We start from the raw sequence: 17696 nt of genomic DNA on the forward strand, positions 1-17696 counted from the left end.
AATTTTGCATCTACCCCGCACACTATGGTCGCGGAGGTATACCAACTGACCCTCCTTCAGTGGTGCCTCCCTTACCTGCGAATCGTACCGGGCCTTCCGTGAAGCGGCTGCCGCACCCAACCGCTCACGGGCACTCTCAAAGGCAATGTGCAATCGATCCTGCTGCTCCAGAATCCACCTATGAACGCTGCCAGATGATGGTTCTGGTACTCTGCCAAGTGCAAAGTCAACAGGCAGTCTAGGCTCCTGTCCAAACATTAAGAAATATGGGGACTCCCCAGTTGCCTGATGAGGGGTTGTGTTGTATGCAAAGAGTACCTGAGGAAGACAAAGCGGCCATTCGCTCTTCTTGGACAGTGGCAAAGTGCGCAACAGATCATGCAAAGTTCTGTTGAACCGTTCGCACTGGCCATTTCCCGCTGGGTGGTATGGGGTGGTGCGTGATTTCGCCACCCCATACAGAGAACAAAGCTGCTGAATGAGAACAGACTCGAAATTTCGGCCTTGGTCGGAATGAATCCGACCTGGCACCCCGAACTTACAAAACCACTCCACAACCAGAACCTGAGCAACAGTCTCCGCCCGTTGGTCTCTAGTGGGTATCGCTAACGTGTATTTCGTAAAAATGTCGGTCATAACTAACACATTCTCCATACCAGATCTTGATGGTTCTAGGACTGTGAAGTCTAAAGCCAAAATCTCGTTAGGTCGAGCAGCCAACAGATGCCCCATAAAACTACCTGGAGCAGAGGGAACACTTTTAGCGCACTGACAACGCTCACACTCTTGACACCAACGTGCGATGTCCACAGACATGCCTGGCCAATAACAACGCTGGCGCACCAGTTGAGAAGTGCGCTCTACCCCTTGATGCCCATGCTGTTGATGAAGCTGGGTTAACACATCATGTCTCATAGCAGCCGGCAATAACACCTGAAGAATTTCCTCGCCACCATCTGAGCGAAACACGCGCCGATAAATTACCCCGTTTACTTCTTGCAAACGGTCCCATTGTCGAAGCAAGATGATTGCCTGTCTGGAAAGCTTCTTACGTTCTTCTGAAGATGGAAGACTTTTACGCTTCCAAAAGACTAGCACTTCACCTATCACTGGGTCTACACCCTGCTGAACACTCAGGTCACCAAGTGGGATACACGGAAAGGACGTAACCTGGTTAACCGAGGTCACCAATCCACCCTGAGCAGCTTGCTGCAACGCCACTGGAACGGCCATACCTGGACACATTTCACGCACTTCCTCTGTACCAGGAAAGTTTTGACGTGACAGGGCATCCGCATTACGGTTGCTTCTTCCAGACCTATATTTGATTTCAAAATCAAATGATGCCAATTGAGCGGCCCAACGCTGCTCCATGGCACCCAACTTTGCAGATGTCAGGTAGCTGAGGGGATTGTTGTCCGTAAAGACAACACACTTATGGCCCAACAGATACTCCCGAAATTTCTCGGTCATGGCCCACTTAAGCCCCAACAATTCCAGTTTCATGGAACTGTAGTTGGTTGGATTACGCTCAGTGGGCCTAAGACTACGACTACCATAAGCAATTGGCCGCACCCTACCTTGTTGCTCCTGGGACAGGACTGCTCCTAACCCTCCATGACTAGCATCGACCTCTAGAATAAATGGTAGTGAAAAGTCAGCATAGGCGAGCACTGGGGCTGTAGTTAATTTAACTTTTAACCCCTCGAAGCTACACTGACAGTCTGCAGACCAGGCTTCAGCAAAATCTCGACCATTTTGCCTCGGACGTTTGGAGTTTGCCAGCTGAGCTACCAACCTATGAAGAGGAGCAGCCAACTTGGCAAACCCCTCCACAAAGCGCCGGTAGTAGCTAGCGAAGCCCAAAAATGAACGCAACTCTGCAACACTTTTGGGACGAGGCCACTGTGCAACTGCCTCCACTTTATGTGGGTCAGTTGAAACCCCTGCTGCAGAGATGACATGCCCTAAATAATGCACCTCCTTTTTGAAAAAGGCACACTTCGACAATTTGGCTTTCAAACCTTCAGTCTGTAATCGACTTAAAACCACCTCCATCCGAGCAAGGTGTTGGTTCACTGAAGAGGAGAACACAATAATATCATCAAGATACAACAGAAGGGACTGGTACTGCTGATCACCAAACAATCGTTCCATCAATCGCTGGAAGGTACTTGGAGCATTGCACAACCCAAAAGGCATCCTATTCCACTCAAATAGGCCAAAAGGAGTGCAAAAAGCAGTTTTTGGCTTATCCCTCTCTGTTACAGGTACCTGATTATACCCACTGGCCAGGTCCAGAGTAGAAAACCACTGGGCCCCAGCCAGCGAGTCCAAAGTCTCCTCAATGCGTGGCAGAGGAAACGCATCCTTCCTCGTCTTCACGTTTAAGCGACGGTAGTCCACACACATGCGCAGACTACCGTCCTTTTTTTTAACGAGCACTATAGGTGAGGCGTAAGGACTACAGCTTTCTCGGATTACCTGAGTGTCCAGCAGTTGATTAATATGTGCTTTTACCACCTCATACTCAGACGTAGGGATTCGTCTAAACCGCTGCCTAACAGGAATTTCATCCACCAAAGGTATATCGTGCGATATCAGACTAGTGCAGCCTAAGTCTCCATCACTTGCAGAAAACACAGACATGTATTTCTCCAACAGAGTCCTCACCTTCCCCTGGTCTTCTTCTGATAACACAGATAAATCCAGCCTAGCTATCTGTTCTGGTACTGTAAGAGAAACTTGCACACACTGTGCCTTTACTGTCGCAGTAACAGTTTTAAGTTCTGTGACCCCCGAAGGCAAACTAATTACATCAACCTCCTTCACAGTACCAATAACAGTACGAACATACAGCACTACGTCTACAGTTCCAACATTCACTATAGGCACGTAGACCGTACCACTATCCACCCTTAAAAGAGCAGGAGAAACCAACAGCCCTGCCGGTAAACCAAAAGTAGGTGGCTCGAACAGTACTGTCCCGCCTGAATACTGAGCCGAACAAGTTGCAGCAACCCACTTCAGGGTGCCACCTGGGATGCGCCACGCCCTACGCCCACGTACCTTAACTCGGCCCTCCCCAACAGAAACTGGCTGGGTATCCACCCGATGACAATGCTGTAAAGCATGAAAAACAGAAGTAGGGGCCTCTAACACCACTGGTAAGTCAAACAGAGCAGTGCCATGTTGGCCAAAGAGCCCCTGGTAGCAGCGGCTCAGGATGTTCATACCCAACACTCCAGGAACTTCTACACGCACACCACCAGGAGGGTCTCTGACCACCAACACACCACAGCCGGACACAACCCGTCCACAGAGCTCTACATCTAATTCCAAATAGCCAACATAAGGAATCGAAAGACCATTTGCTGCCCGAAGCTGGAGCCAATGACACAATTTAAGCTGTTCTTGACCCCACGACCCAAAATTTGTCAAAAAACAACTCTCCGTCATGGTGGACACCATAGAACCAGTGTCCACTAGGCAAGGTACCAAAACCCCACCCATGGATACAACGAGCTGGGGACAAGTAGACATAAACCGTGACATAAAATCAGAACCCATTTCATGTGTGGAGCCTAACATTTCCCCAACCGAGTTGTGGCTCTGCATCTCGGTGGGAGCTAGTTTTCCGGCGGCTGCACAGGTGACGGTTCGCCCCTCATGACCATTGGGTTTGCCCGAGCTAGTGGTGGATGGGCAGATAACCGGCCCCCATCACACTCCCTAGCAAAATGACCAGGTTGGTGACACCGTCTACAAATTAGCTTTGACTTAAATGACCGCGCGTGCGACTGGGGATTTTGAAGCTGCGCCATACTTTGGCTTAACTGATTCAACTGTTGCTGCTGACTACGCAGCATATCCCGCAGTTCACTCATTTCTGAAGATACAGAAACACTACTATTAACACGCTGATTTCCTTGCACCCCATATTGAATGCCATAAGCAGATGGAACAGACTGACTTCGACCGCGTACCCCCCCAGGCATGCCCTCCCTCTCCCAACGCAGGGCTTCCCTGCGAACGTCAAACAGTGTAGAAGTGGGCTGACGACGCACTAACTGCTTCAGTTCACGCCGTAGACCACAATCGTTAACATACTCCACAAACTGATCGCGCAGCAAAAGCTCAGCGTTAGGCATGCCATGAGGCGATTGACTTTTAACCTTTTCCAAGAGACTCATTAATGCTAAGGAGAACTCCACCAGAGTCTCTCCATCCTGTTGTCTCCTGGAAAAGAATGACTCTTGTAACGCTACATACGACTTTGTACAACCATACAATTCACGCAATACCTGAATAATCATGTCTGGATCCTCCCTCTCGCTGCTAGGCCGATAACGAATTTCTTCCCGTGCCTCCCCCTCCAGGTGATCAAAAAGAAAAAATGCCTGATCAGCTGTAGACAGGTGACGAAGCCGCATACAAGACTGGGCTTCCTCAACCCACTCGTTGATGCTGATGCCCGCCCGACCACTAAACTTCGGACACTTACGGTCTCTTGGAACGAGAACAAACCGCTCTGCAGTCGGCACACCAGTCCCAACGGGTGGGGGATCTGGAACCACAGGAAGAAAAATATTAGATGACCCAGGCTGTGCAACCGATACGTGGTCCTGCCGCAGCCTTTCATTATCAGCTTTTAATTGCGCTACCAAATCTCGTAACTCACGTAATTCGTCCTCCATCTCAACCAATGCACAGGCTCGTTATTATACCGATTACGCCACCCTGGGACTCACCCCAGGGACAAAAAGATTTAGCCCACTCAATTTAGAGGTCAAGCACACAAGTTCGACTACTTCCCAGCAGGCAGGAGGCGTGGATAAGATATTTAGAAAAATAGAAATTTATTGACACAATTATTTAAAACACACTAAAAACAGTAGACAAGAAACCCCAGGTCAAACAGGTAAACACAAAAAAATATAAAGAAAGAAAACTAATTGGAAAGACCGGACTGAAATGTATATATTGTTAGACAAACTCAAATCAGAATATTTAGAGCTGAGGTTCACCAGAGCCAGACAGAGTAGCGTGGTCTTTTTACCAGAACACACTTCCACACACACCACGGTGCACAATGATCGCGCGCTCAAACACTCCAGGTGTAACACTGCACACAATCGGGAAAAACCACCACCACAGCGAAGGAAACCAATCGGTCACCGAACCTCAGCTCCTACAATAAACAAAAGAAAAAAAAAGACAAACAAAAAAACTCCAACAATATTACAAACACTTCTTAAAACATCCGACAACAATAAGGGTCAGAAACTAACAAGTACAAAAGACAATCATAAAACATTAAATGTACTGAATAGTCCCTAGCAGGTCAGCCATCAAGAAATGCGTCCATTCCAATTAAAAAAAAGACACCAAAATAACAATAAACCAAATACACTTAAATAGGCCAAGAAAACTTAAAGTACTTAGCCAAAAGGAAACAAAAAGAAAAAGAAAGAACAACGAATAACCCATAAGTTCGACACAGGGCGACAAAGCAACACGACACCAGACGGATAAACAGTCCCCTCTCTACATTATTCACGGCAACACTGGCGCGAGATTAAAGGCAGCGTCTTCGCTATCAGCAATTAGCAACTTTAGCTTTTCACACGGTTAGCAGCTGTATCTTCACAGCCCTAAAAACGAACAGCGCTAGCAGCACCACTCAATGAGCAATAGCCAACACGACAATAGCAACGAGAGGGAGTTTCCTATGACAAACACAAGAGAGGAAACATTAACAACATATACGCTTCTAACTCTCAGTAAAAGGCAAGTTAAACCACTTACCATTCAGGTCTTTGTAGCGAAAACACACACAGGCACCGGTTTAGTCAGAGCTGTATCCCAGCATAACAATAGGGCACAAGGAAGCCTAATCAATATGCAAGAATTAATATTATTAATTCCTTCGGCAGTTAATAAACCACCCGGGTTGAACAAACATACCTCCAAGGCAAATGCTCGCCACTATGTCCACTGCAGCGCCGGAAAACACGCTATAAAAAGTAACAATGAACATTTTAAGTCACACACACATGAAACCAGTTTCTAACAGCCATGTTTAAACGACGCGCTTACCTGCCGCCTCTACAAACACGGAAACAAAGGGGAAACCAGGCGTGACGCAACCCAGGTAACATCCAATCCGGCTTTAAATAGGGAGGTGCCCTACTCTGATAGGCTGATACTGCTGTCACTTACCTGAACCCACTACATACAGTATAGTGTAGTGTATAGTATAGTGTATAGTGGCGTAGTTGCAGTGAAGGTGAATACCGTTTTGGAGCAGGTGCTAGTTTTGTTGCGTTAATACCAGATTATACAGTAGTCGAGTTTAACAATAGTTTTTTACAGTAAGAATAAATGAACTTAAGCCTGTTGTTTCACAGAAGATGATTATGAGCTCTATTTCAGACTGTCATTTATCAGGTCATGTTAATCATCAACTGGTGTAAAGTTTTATGGGAGAGACTCTGTGATAACGCAATAAACCACCACAACACTACAACAGATAAAGACTGCCACCTGCTTTTCAAAACAGGAATAAACAACTCAAATATGAACGTTGTATTCATATACAAGTAACTGATATTAATAATAAAATGCTAAATATATATATATATATATATATATATATATATATATAACACAGAAACAAGCACAATACTTTGGTAATAAAAGAAAAGCACATTCCCTCTTCTATGTTTAATCCAAATGTGGAATATCGTGGCTTTCTGAGCCTTTCCTAAATGTACTTGAAGGCGCGCACACACACACACACACACACACACACAGAGTTGGTGGAGGTTGAACTTGTACTGAAGTAGTCTGCAGGTTTATGATGGACTCCGTCCCCCAGTGAGTGTAGATGATCTGTAGGAGTTTAATGGACACTTTCCAGATGATTGAGTTCTTCCTGGTTGATGTGAATCTTTGACACACAGTGTTCCCTACTGCCATGATTTCAGGTAAGAGAATGCTTTAGTGCTGTTTATTCTCTCCTGTGTTGTGTGTGAAAGGTGAGGTGGGACTGCAGATAAGTCATGTCGCTTCATTACACAACTCATTCAGCACAACAGAGAAAAGGGCGGGAAAATAATTTACCCTAAAACATGTAGTATAAAATGTTTCATACTAGTCTTTTATTTGTTCTATTCCGGTACAAACCCCTGGTCCAGACAGCGCCGGTAGAAACTGGTGTGTGTGTGTGTGTGTGTATTCAGGGTTTCATGGTCATCAAACACTAATTAGATTTAGTTTCAATAAGGACACAAATAAAATTGTATAGACATACAGACTTGTACAATTAATTATTAAGTACTTATTAAATAAAATATTTAGACGTGTAAGATTACAAATTTATTAAATGTTAAATCTCAGGTTCAACATAATAGTATATAAACTGAAAGAGTTCTGTACATTGGGTTTAACATTTGGAGGTAAAGATGGTGACATTCTAAGAAGATCAAGTCTGGTAGTCCAGGTGTCTGAGACATTAACCTTTTGTCTTTATGGACTTCCTGAACATCGGACAGGGTTCCAAGGTCAATGTGAATGATAATCTCAAGGCCAGGCTGGTCCTTTGTCTTTATGATAAGGGAGTCTGTGTGATACTGTCAGACTGATTAGACCAGGCGCTTGGGTCAGATTTAGTTTCAATAAGGACACAAATAACATTGTATGCAGATACATATTTGCACAACTATTAAGTACTGTACATCTTTGTCATTAAATAAAATATTTAAGTGTGTTTAAGAAGAAATATATTTGTGTAAATGTTTATTAATAGTTAGATTTGTACTTGATTATTCTTTAATTTAGTCAATTTATTTTGAAAGTTTAAATAAAATGCTTAATATTACTTTAAATTCATTTCCTTGCTTATTGGGCTTCTTCTGGTTCCTCTAGTTCCCCCAATCCCAGTCTGATTCCTTTGCAATAGAAAAATAAATGTCACGTTCGGGGTGTAAAGGCAGGTGTTGATCGCCATGGGCAGTGAGAGCAGGCACAGAGGGGTTGTGTGTATTTAAAAAAAAAAAAAAAAAAAAAAAAAAAGTCTTTAATGAACAATTAACAAAAGAAACAATCAAACTCAATACCATTGTGCTAACAGGGGGACTCTGGTGAGACACAGGCAGAAGGAGGACAAACACATAAGAGGACACACAAACTACAGTATGCGTGGAGCTGAAACTGGACACTAGAGAGGGGAGACACTAGAGACAGGGGAGAGACGGGACGAGGGCTAAAGACATGGCAGTCAGCTAGGCATGGTTAAGATTGCTCCTAACCATGGCAGTCAGCTACACATACACCTAGCTAAGCATGTCTTCAACCCCAACATGCACTAAGCTACACTTACCTAATAGCTCAACACACACTAGGGAATGGGGGCACAGAAACACAGACAAGGGATACCCAGTGGCTAGGCTAGGGGACACTCAAAGGCCAAGCTTACTGGGATCTAGGGACACAGGAAACAAATGCTAGAGACACAAAGGGGCTATGGATAGAAGCATGCTAGTTAACTCAACACAGATTCTAGCCAAACACAGATTCTAGCCAAACACAGATTCTAGCCACTTACGTGACTCTAGCTAAACACACAAGAACACAGGAGGACAACAACCACAGTACTTACATACATTTAAGACAGGACTGAATCAGCTTCACTAACACAGACACACAGAAACATTGCCAATAAGAGAGCCCAAGTCAACACAACTAAAATAAAAAAACAAACTAAAACTAAATGCCCACACAAGTGACAATGGCGATACCAAAAATGCTCGACCCAGTTTCCCAGACTAAACAGCTATTTATAGAGATGGCTTAATGGCTACCTCGGCTCAGGTGTGCACTCGCATCACCTGACCGAGGTGCCTGCTGGGAAACTGAGTCAGCCAACAAAAACTACAAATAAAAAACAGCGATCTCTGGTGGTGGACCCTTACAACACAAATGTATTTGCAAGGGATCTTACTAAAGAATGCACTCTAAAAAATGATTCTGTGGCCTTGTAAATTTCACAGTTATAAAAAAGTTATGTTACCTTAATAAAATCTCTAAAAGTCACATACATGATTGTTTGAGTTAGACAAATCAAAATAAATGCCTAAAAAACCAATTATTCATTTTGTCTTAAATTTACACTATAATTTAAGTTTACTTCACTAGTAAAAATCAGTATTTGACTAACTGAATTATATTTTTAACATGCACTTAATATTTTTTGATACATTTAAATCAAAATATCTGTTAATGGAGTAATTGTACTGATTAGTTTCAAGAACTACAATTATAAATTATTCCAACTCAATATTCTTTATTTTTAACAACAAAAACTTAAATAATTGAGTAAATTGCCCTGTGCAAGTGCTCATGGGAAGTCTGGTGTAACATCAGAGACAAGAAGGCTGTGAGGATGTGAGAATGGACATGAAGCATCTGGGACATTCTGGAACATTCCTTACAAATCCTGGTGAGTAAACAGCTAACACAAGTTACTGTAATAATGACTCTGTCTGCCTGCACACACAACTTTATAGGGTGTGAGTTACTGTTCTGAATCCTGTCACAGCCGAGCTCCAGAGCTAACGATAGCTAGCAACAGGCCAGTCCTGGGGTTCAGTGTGATTTAGCTTGTTTGTTCCAACCACCAAACTGCTCAGCTAAAGCGCGTTTAATACAGACACTTAAACTCTGGTGTAAAAGGAGAGATTTAACACCGAGCAGCAGCGCGTGCATGTCCGGGTTTCCTCCGGGTTTCTCGGTGTAAACGGCGGCGGTTGTGCCGCAATATTTGAATTTCTCCCGCCAAATGCGGTGATTTTGTGCAGCCAACCGCCACTGTGGCGAGGATATAAAACTAACATGTTCAAATAATTACCGCATGTGTAACATTACACACCTCACACACTGAACCGCGAGTCTGCTCGGTCACTCCGACACTTTAAGGAGGAAACGTGGACCAAATCCTGTTTAAACAGCAGAAATGAGGTGCAGTGTCCGGGTTCTGGTACTGTTTTATCCGTTACTGTATATGAGTATTTTTAACATGATTAAACACTGAGCACGCAGCAGCAGATGTTATAAATAAAAGTGCTAAGTACTGTACTAGTAACTAAAGCTATGAAATATAAAGATTTAGTGAAAATACAACATTTCTCTCAGAATTAGAATTGGGAGAAAGTAATATGAAATTAAAATATTGAAGTGAAACATGTTATATATTATATTGTTATTATATAGTATATTGTTATATATGTGTTTGTGTGAAACATGTTATATATTTTCTATATCTCTTTCACAGCACCAACACCACTAATGAAGAGAAGTTGAATGGAGATAAAACAGGAGGTAAATGTCAACTTTTTAAATGTTACAGAAGTATTAAATCTGTAACCATTGAATCAAAGATAGAAATAGACTATAAGTCCAAAAAGTATGTATTTGAACGGAAGTACTATTTTACCAGTCTGGTAGACTTTATAGTAACAGTCACACTTGTACTTACTTGTATACTATTGTTCCTTTTTTAGGTGCCAGCATTATGGGATGGCGGTGTAAGCTCCGGACATTTGTCGCATCATCAAAAGGAATTTTGATCATTACTGAGTGAAGCATGGTACTTGTTGGTCATGGATATTTAGTGTCCTGTCTTCATTTAGACTGTCATTGCTTCTTTAAGATTTGAGAAGGTCTGCACACACATTTGTATGGATCCCACAGTTTGCAGGAAACTGAAGTGTGAAGGTGTGCAATCTTACAGATGTAATATGTGACTCATTAGATTCTAATACAAAAGTCTACTTTCCATGTGTTAACTGTATAATACTTGTGGCGTAAGTATTGTTTCTGAAACTGTTTACTAATAACATAAATTCAGCTCTTTGTTTATGATCTTGTTACATGTCATTTGCAAAGTAAACCAGGTTGAGTTTAGACTTCATGTCTTGTCAAATTTGGCAAATAAATGTTTAATTAAAATGAAAATGTGTGTATTGGTCCCTTTATTCAGGAAAAATATTTAGTTAATGTAGCACATTGGTTTATTAAATAATAGTATAATTTTCAGTATCTTCTACCTTCCATTTCAATTATATCTACTCAATTATTTTACTCATTTTCACTTTTCATTAACTTCTAATTTTCATTACATTTACTCAATTTTGTACATCATTGTACTAAATATAGTTATTCAGGTCTACTTAATTTTTTTACTGACTTGTACTCAATTCATGAAGTATATTTTACATGATTTTTATATTTTTTTTATATTTACTCAATATTTTTAAGTGTAAAAATGTTTCACCAAAAAAATTGAGTACAGCACAGTTTTATTTTTTAGAGTGTGTGGTTATTTAATATAGAATTAATTCATTATTTTACTGGGGAAAATCAACTGAAAAGTATGCAGGACCAACACTGCCAAAATGTAAAAAAAAAAAATTACTAAAAAATATTAAAATAAATAAATCATTAATGAATATGCACAGAAATGCGGGAAAAACAATAAAATGCATGTAGACATTTGACAAGTAATTATATGTCTGAAGTTTTTCTGATTTACATTTTCAGTTTTTATTTTGTCCTATTCTTTAATTATACAATTGAAATATTTGGTAATTCAATGTTTATTAAACATTTACTTTTGTCCATTTTATTTTATTTTATTATTATTCTCCTATTTTCCCCCAAATGTTAATGAGTGGGCAGAGTGACGTGTGAACCCATCAGTAAATGATGAAAAGATAAATAAAGTAATCCATTATTGTCCAGACGGATTTCATTTAATTTTTTTAACCCAATGTAAAAGGGAGTAGAAGGAACAATTATGTGGGACTTTATCACCTCACTGTCCTACACTGTGGAGCTATCGCTAAGCTAAAGGTACAGTACCATGTCCCAGTTCAGTAATGGTCGGGTTACTGTTCGGAGGGTGTAAGTGTGACTGTCAGTAATTACTAATGAAATCTGATTAAACTTACAGATAAATAGCAAATGACTCTAGTTTAACAATTTCCTTGGTCCAGTGGATTCTCTCACAAATTAAATGTGTTTCCGTCTTCTTCTCTTTACAGCTCGACCACTGAGATGGGCTTTACTGTTTCTATCTCTCAGCCATCAGGCTTCTTCTGGTCAGTCTGATTATTCATTACTTATTACATTTTATCAAGTTCTCAGTATCACATACCAACTTTGGTCATTTTGAAAAATTGTTAGATTATATGCGTTTTAGGATTCTCATAATGCTGATTTGTGATCTAATCTCTCCTCCAGAATATTTTTCACTGAAGGTTGAGTCTCCAGTCTCAGGGCTCCTTGGTTCCTCTGTGTCTCTGCACTGTGCTGTCACCAACAACATGGATGTTCGACCTCTGGAAGTGCGCTGGTACCGTCCTAATATGTATGACACACCGGCTCTGTTCTACAAGGACGCACAGATCCAGAAAAGTCCTGTAGATGTTCAGTACCAGGGCAGAGTGTTCCTGTTAGGAGATCTGGGGAAAGGAGACGTCTCTGTGAACCTGAAGAACCTGACACTAACAGATAGAGGAAACTATGTGTGTCATGTTAGTAGTGCTACCTGGTATTATGAGGCCATAGTGTCCCTCAGACTGAGAGGTAACGCTTAGTGCATTAATTTATTTAAAAAATGAAATGTTCATGGTGGATCTGTCTGTTTAACTCTCTCTCTCTCTCTCTCTCTCTCTCTCAGTGGTGGGATCCACTCCTGTTCTCTCCATACGTGAAGCAGGAGGAGGGAAGGTGAATGTTAGCTGTCAGTCACATGGTTGGGTTCCTGAGCCATCAATCACCTGGACACATAAAGATGGGAGAGATCTGAAACATCTCAGTAACGACAAGTTCACCAACAGTAAGATCTACTCATCTACACTTACATTAAAGATCCTAAAAACAGAAATAACAAAGCACTTTTTATTATCCTCAGACTCTGTAGGGACTGTAGATGTGAGCTCGTGGCTGATTGTGTCTCCCTCTGAGTCTGAGTGGATCTCCTGCTCTGTGGGTTTGTCTGATCAGGAGAGAAAAGAAGACAGAATAATGTTACACGTCCCTGCACGTGACACAGGTAATTATTACTGAAATAAACCATTTCCATATGTAAGGATATGTGTACATGGTGGAACTGAAGGAAAGACTGATAATTATTTTGTGTTGATGTCTATGTGTGCAGAGTCGTTGACTGGATACATCATCATCATCATCATTCCCGTTCTTCTGGTGCTGTGTGTCGTCGGAATTGCAGTGTATTGTGTGCTACGTAAAAAAGGTGGGATAAAAAAATGTTTACTTAATAATATATGGTTCAGGAGGATGAACATAGAAATCCAACAAAACAGATGATAACTAGAAGTTGCTCTTTAAGACAGACACATGTATGTAGATGAGAACAGTATTAAGTGTAACAGTACGCCGTCCTGATGGAGCATCACTGAGCCCCTGATGGAGTCCAATAGACTATACAGGAAGTCTTGTCACACTGTAACTATACAGTCTCTGTAGATAGTAAAAGAGAGAAGAGCTGGAAGATGAGTGCTGGAGCAGGTCTTTATCAGGTCTTTATCAGGTCTTTATCAGGTCTTTATCAGGTCTTTATCAGGTCTTTATCAGGTCTTTGTGCTGTCTAATACAGGAAAGTTTTCTCTCTGCTGTAGGTCTGATTCACTCCAGGAGAAAAGGGACAGAAAGTACAGGAGGTAGGTGCTGGGGTAAAATTCACTGAATTAATAAAATCCAGCTAAATGAGTGATAATAACAGAAGATTTATTTACATATAAAACAGCAGGAACTCAGTCAGAAACTGAACCTCTGAATAAAATCCGTGTGGAGAATCAGGATCCGACTGACGCTCCATCTACAGGTACAGTTCCTCACGCTGTGGTTGTAGGTTGGTCACATCTCCTCATCTACACACTTCATACACTATGGAAGTATAACAGAGGCAAAATTCCTCAAAGCTAAATAACATGTTGAATTACGTGAACTGGACAAAAACATGTTGCAATAAAAATGTTTTTTCCTTATTGTAATTTGACCTGAATGGACAAAAATCCTTACAGCATTTACAAGCTTAAAATTGTTGGCACTGCAGTTTATTGTAGTTGTATATTTCAAATGACAAATAAAAAAATTAAATGTAATTAAATAATTTAACTCAAATGCAAAATATTTCCCCTTACCAAATTGCTGTTTATACAGTAAATACAGTAATCACTATTTTTCAACATCACAAAATCAGGCGTCCAAAAGTCAGGTATTAACATTCAGGTAGGGGACGGGTAGATCTGTGGTTAAAGCATTAGACTGTAGTCTGGAAGGTCCCAGGTTCAAACCCCACCACAACCAACTGGTACAGTGAACAGTTTAATGATTTAATGTCATTCTGAATTTTTTATAACATGACAATCAAGATACTAGGAATAATTTATTTTATATTTAATCAATATTTAATACGTCAAAAAATAACATTAATAAGTCATTTTTATTAATTAATCAATTAATTAATTTGTTTGTTTATTTATTTAACACAGATGAAACAAAATATACATTTATAATAGCATCAACCAATTTTAATAAACACGTGTCAATCAGAACACACACTAGTCAAACAAAAAGAAAAATACACTCTCCAAAAGAAGTAAAAAAAAAAAAAAAAGAAAACACAATAAAACAGAAAATAAATAAATAAACAAAATAAATAAGTAAATATAAATACAAAGGGCCTCTTTTTTCCTTTCTAATAAACCAAGATCTCTTATTATTCCAACAAATTTCCTGCCATTTTTACCTTTCATATGATCAAAAGATGAAAAATAGTTACAAATAAAATCTTTCAAAATAAATTAAAAATGAGGTTTAGCATTTATGAATGAGAATTTTGTCCATAATAAACATAACATTAATGAAAAACGTATTCTTCTTATCATCCAGCAGTATTCCAAACATAATGTGTTTTCTAGCAAAAGTGACCAGTGATTGGATCTTTGACTCCATCCAAAGCAAATTTTCTCAAAAGATACCAGAATACACACAAGAAAAGGAAAAGTGATCAGTTGTCTCAATGTCAACTTTACAAAAAATACAAACATTTTGCTCAAAATTAAACCTGTGTCTTAGAAGCTCAGATGGCGGATAAATACCATTAAATATTCTGAAGTGGGTTTCCTTTGCTTTAGGAGCCACTGGGAAGCCAATAGATTGTAGTATTTTAATAGTTGGTTTATCATAAGGTTGTGAGATATTGTTACAGTATAGTATAACCATGTCGGATATAATATGGAATTAAAACAAGAGCGGTGATTTTGTTGGGAAGCGTTGTTTTGAGGTTGCTCTCATTAAACAGAACTGATGGAAGTTCTCATGATCCATCTGAGATGTTAGTAAAGCTGTTTGGTAAAGCTTTATGAAACTTTTCGGAATGACTTTTAAGACGCGTTCAAATTGCTCTTGTTCACAGTGTAAACTGAATCTAGAACAGAAACCACTGAACAAGCTCCCTTCCTCATTCATTAAGTGATGAACTGACCAAACACCTTTTTTAAACCAATCAAGAATGAGATTTATATCTGAATAGAATAACTATATTGTTCCATATTGAGGTTTGGGTGAAGATATGATTGTATAATAATTTTCAATATAACAAAACCTGTTGGTGAAGATAATTTCACTGGTAGTCTGGAAACAGTAAAATCACATCTTTATAGGAAATCAATTCCACACAATCTAGACAGACTTTCCATGTTAGTTAAATAAACCAAAAATGTTTAAATCTCTCTACATTCATACCTCAAGTCTATTTTTGCATTTGTTCCATCTGTCCCAGACATTATGTTTTTACATCCTGATCTCATCTTTAGAAATGTTTATGCCTTAATATTTAACATGTGATTTAACTTCAATTTAATTCAATTCAATTCAATTTTATTCATATAGCACTTTTAACAATGGTCATTGTCTCAAAGCAGCTTCACAAAAAATTTGAAAAGAAAATTTTTAGAAAAGAAAAGAAAAGAAAATATTTGGAAGTGTGTATGTGTGAAAAAAATGTGTCTAGATAATAATGAGATGAATGAAAGAAACCTTGAGAGGAACCAGACTTAATCAGGGAACCCATCCTCATTTGGGTGATAACAGATAGAAATAACATCATGTGTGTTGTCCAGGTGAAAGTTCAATATAACAGAAGTTGTGTAGATTAACATGAAGTCCAGTTCAGCACAGGGAGTCAGTAGGTGCAGAGGGCAGATGGGGTCTGGATCACTGGAAGCACAGGAGCAGGATGTGTAGCTCCAGCCATCATAAAGCAGAATCCAGCTAGAGCTGGTCCTTCTCTAGATGCCTCAGGATCCTCACAGGGTTGGCCTTTGTCTACTGAAGCTGGTAAAATCTCCAGATGCCTCGGGATAGGTAGAAAAATACAGAAAAGATAGAGAGAATTAGCGTAGTTGCCATTCAGGATAGATGTACTGGAGTATGAGGTTATGGGATGAGTTACGCGTATGCCAGATTAAAGAGATGCGTCTTGAGTCTACTTTTAAATTGGGAAACTGTCTGAGCCCCGAACACTGTCTGGAAGGCTATTCCAAAGCTTTGGAGCCAAATATGAAAATAACCCGGCCCCCTTTTGTAGATTTTAAAATTCTGAGAATATTATCATATTTTCTGGATCTGGTGAGAACCCTGGCGGCTGCATTTTGGACAAACTGAAGCTTGTTTATTGAGGATGCAGGACAACCACCTAGTAATGCATTACAATAGTCCAGTCTGGAGGTCATGAATGCATGAACTAGCTTTTCTGCATCAGATACGGATAGGATACTCCTAAGTTTGGCAATATTTCTAAGATGGAAAAAGGCTGTTTTTGTGATATTGGAAATATGATTTTCAAAGGACAAGTTACTGTCTAATATCACGCCCAGGTCTTTTACTGTTGAGCTGGTAGTAACAGTACATCCTTCTAAACGCAGGCTGAATTGTGAAAGCTGTTGTGTGCTGGTTTTTGGGCCGATGAGTAATATCTCTGTCTTATCTGAATTTAGTAAAAGAATGTTATTGGTCATCCAATCTTTTATGTCCTGGACACACTCGGTTAATCTAGACAACTTGGGTATTTCATCTGGTTTTGTTGAGATATATAATTGGGTATCATCAGCATAACAATGGAAACTAATCCCATGTCTTCTAATGATGTTACCCAAGGGAAGCATGTACTGTATATTGAGAACAGCAGAGGTCCTAAAACTGACCCTTGTGGGACCCCATATTTCACTGGCATTACACCAGACAGTTCTCCATTTAGGTCTACAAAATGGTATCGATCAAACAGGTATGATCTAAACCATTTTAATGCCTGCTCCTGAATACCTATATGATTTTGTAGGTGATCTATGAGAATATTATGATCTATGGTGTCGAATGCAGCACTTAGATCAAGTAAGACTAGTATTGAGATGCAGCCTTGGTCTGAAGCTAAAAACAAGTCGTTTGCAATCTTAACTAGTGCAGTTTCTGTACTATGATGGGGCCTGAAACCTAACTGAAATTCTTCTGGGATGTTGTTTTCCTGCAAGAATGTGCATATTTGAGCTGATACTACTTTTTCTAATATTTTTGATATGAACGGAAGGTTTGAAATCGGTCTGTAATTT

General features: G+C 40.0%; 1 protein-coding gene across 1 annotated transcript; it reads left to right on the forward strand.

Annotated features, from left to right (window-relative positions):
- Positions 1-11939: 11939 nt before the first annotated feature.
- LOC128508487 (butyrophilin-like protein 2) lies at positions 11940-13470 on the forward strand. The gene is made up of 7 exons (XM_053479832.1): positions 11940-11976; positions 12105-12161; positions 12304-12648; positions 12743-12901; positions 12977-13117; positions 13223-13318; positions 13433-13470. The coding sequence occupies exons 1-7, from the start codon at positions 11940-11942 to the stop codon at positions 13468-13470; spliced, it is 873 nt and encodes a 290-aa protein (XP_053335807.1).
- The last annotated feature ends 4226 nt before the right edge of the window (positions 13471-17696 follow it).

The sequence above is a fragment of the Clarias gariepinus genome, chromosome 20 (genome assembly GCF_024256425.1).
Source record: "Clarias gariepinus isolate MV-2021 ecotype Netherlands chromosome 20, CGAR_prim_01v2, whole genome shotgun sequence".
Classification (NCBI taxonomy): domain Eukaryota; kingdom Metazoa; phylum Chordata; class Actinopteri; order Siluriformes; family Clariidae; genus Clarias; species Clarias gariepinus.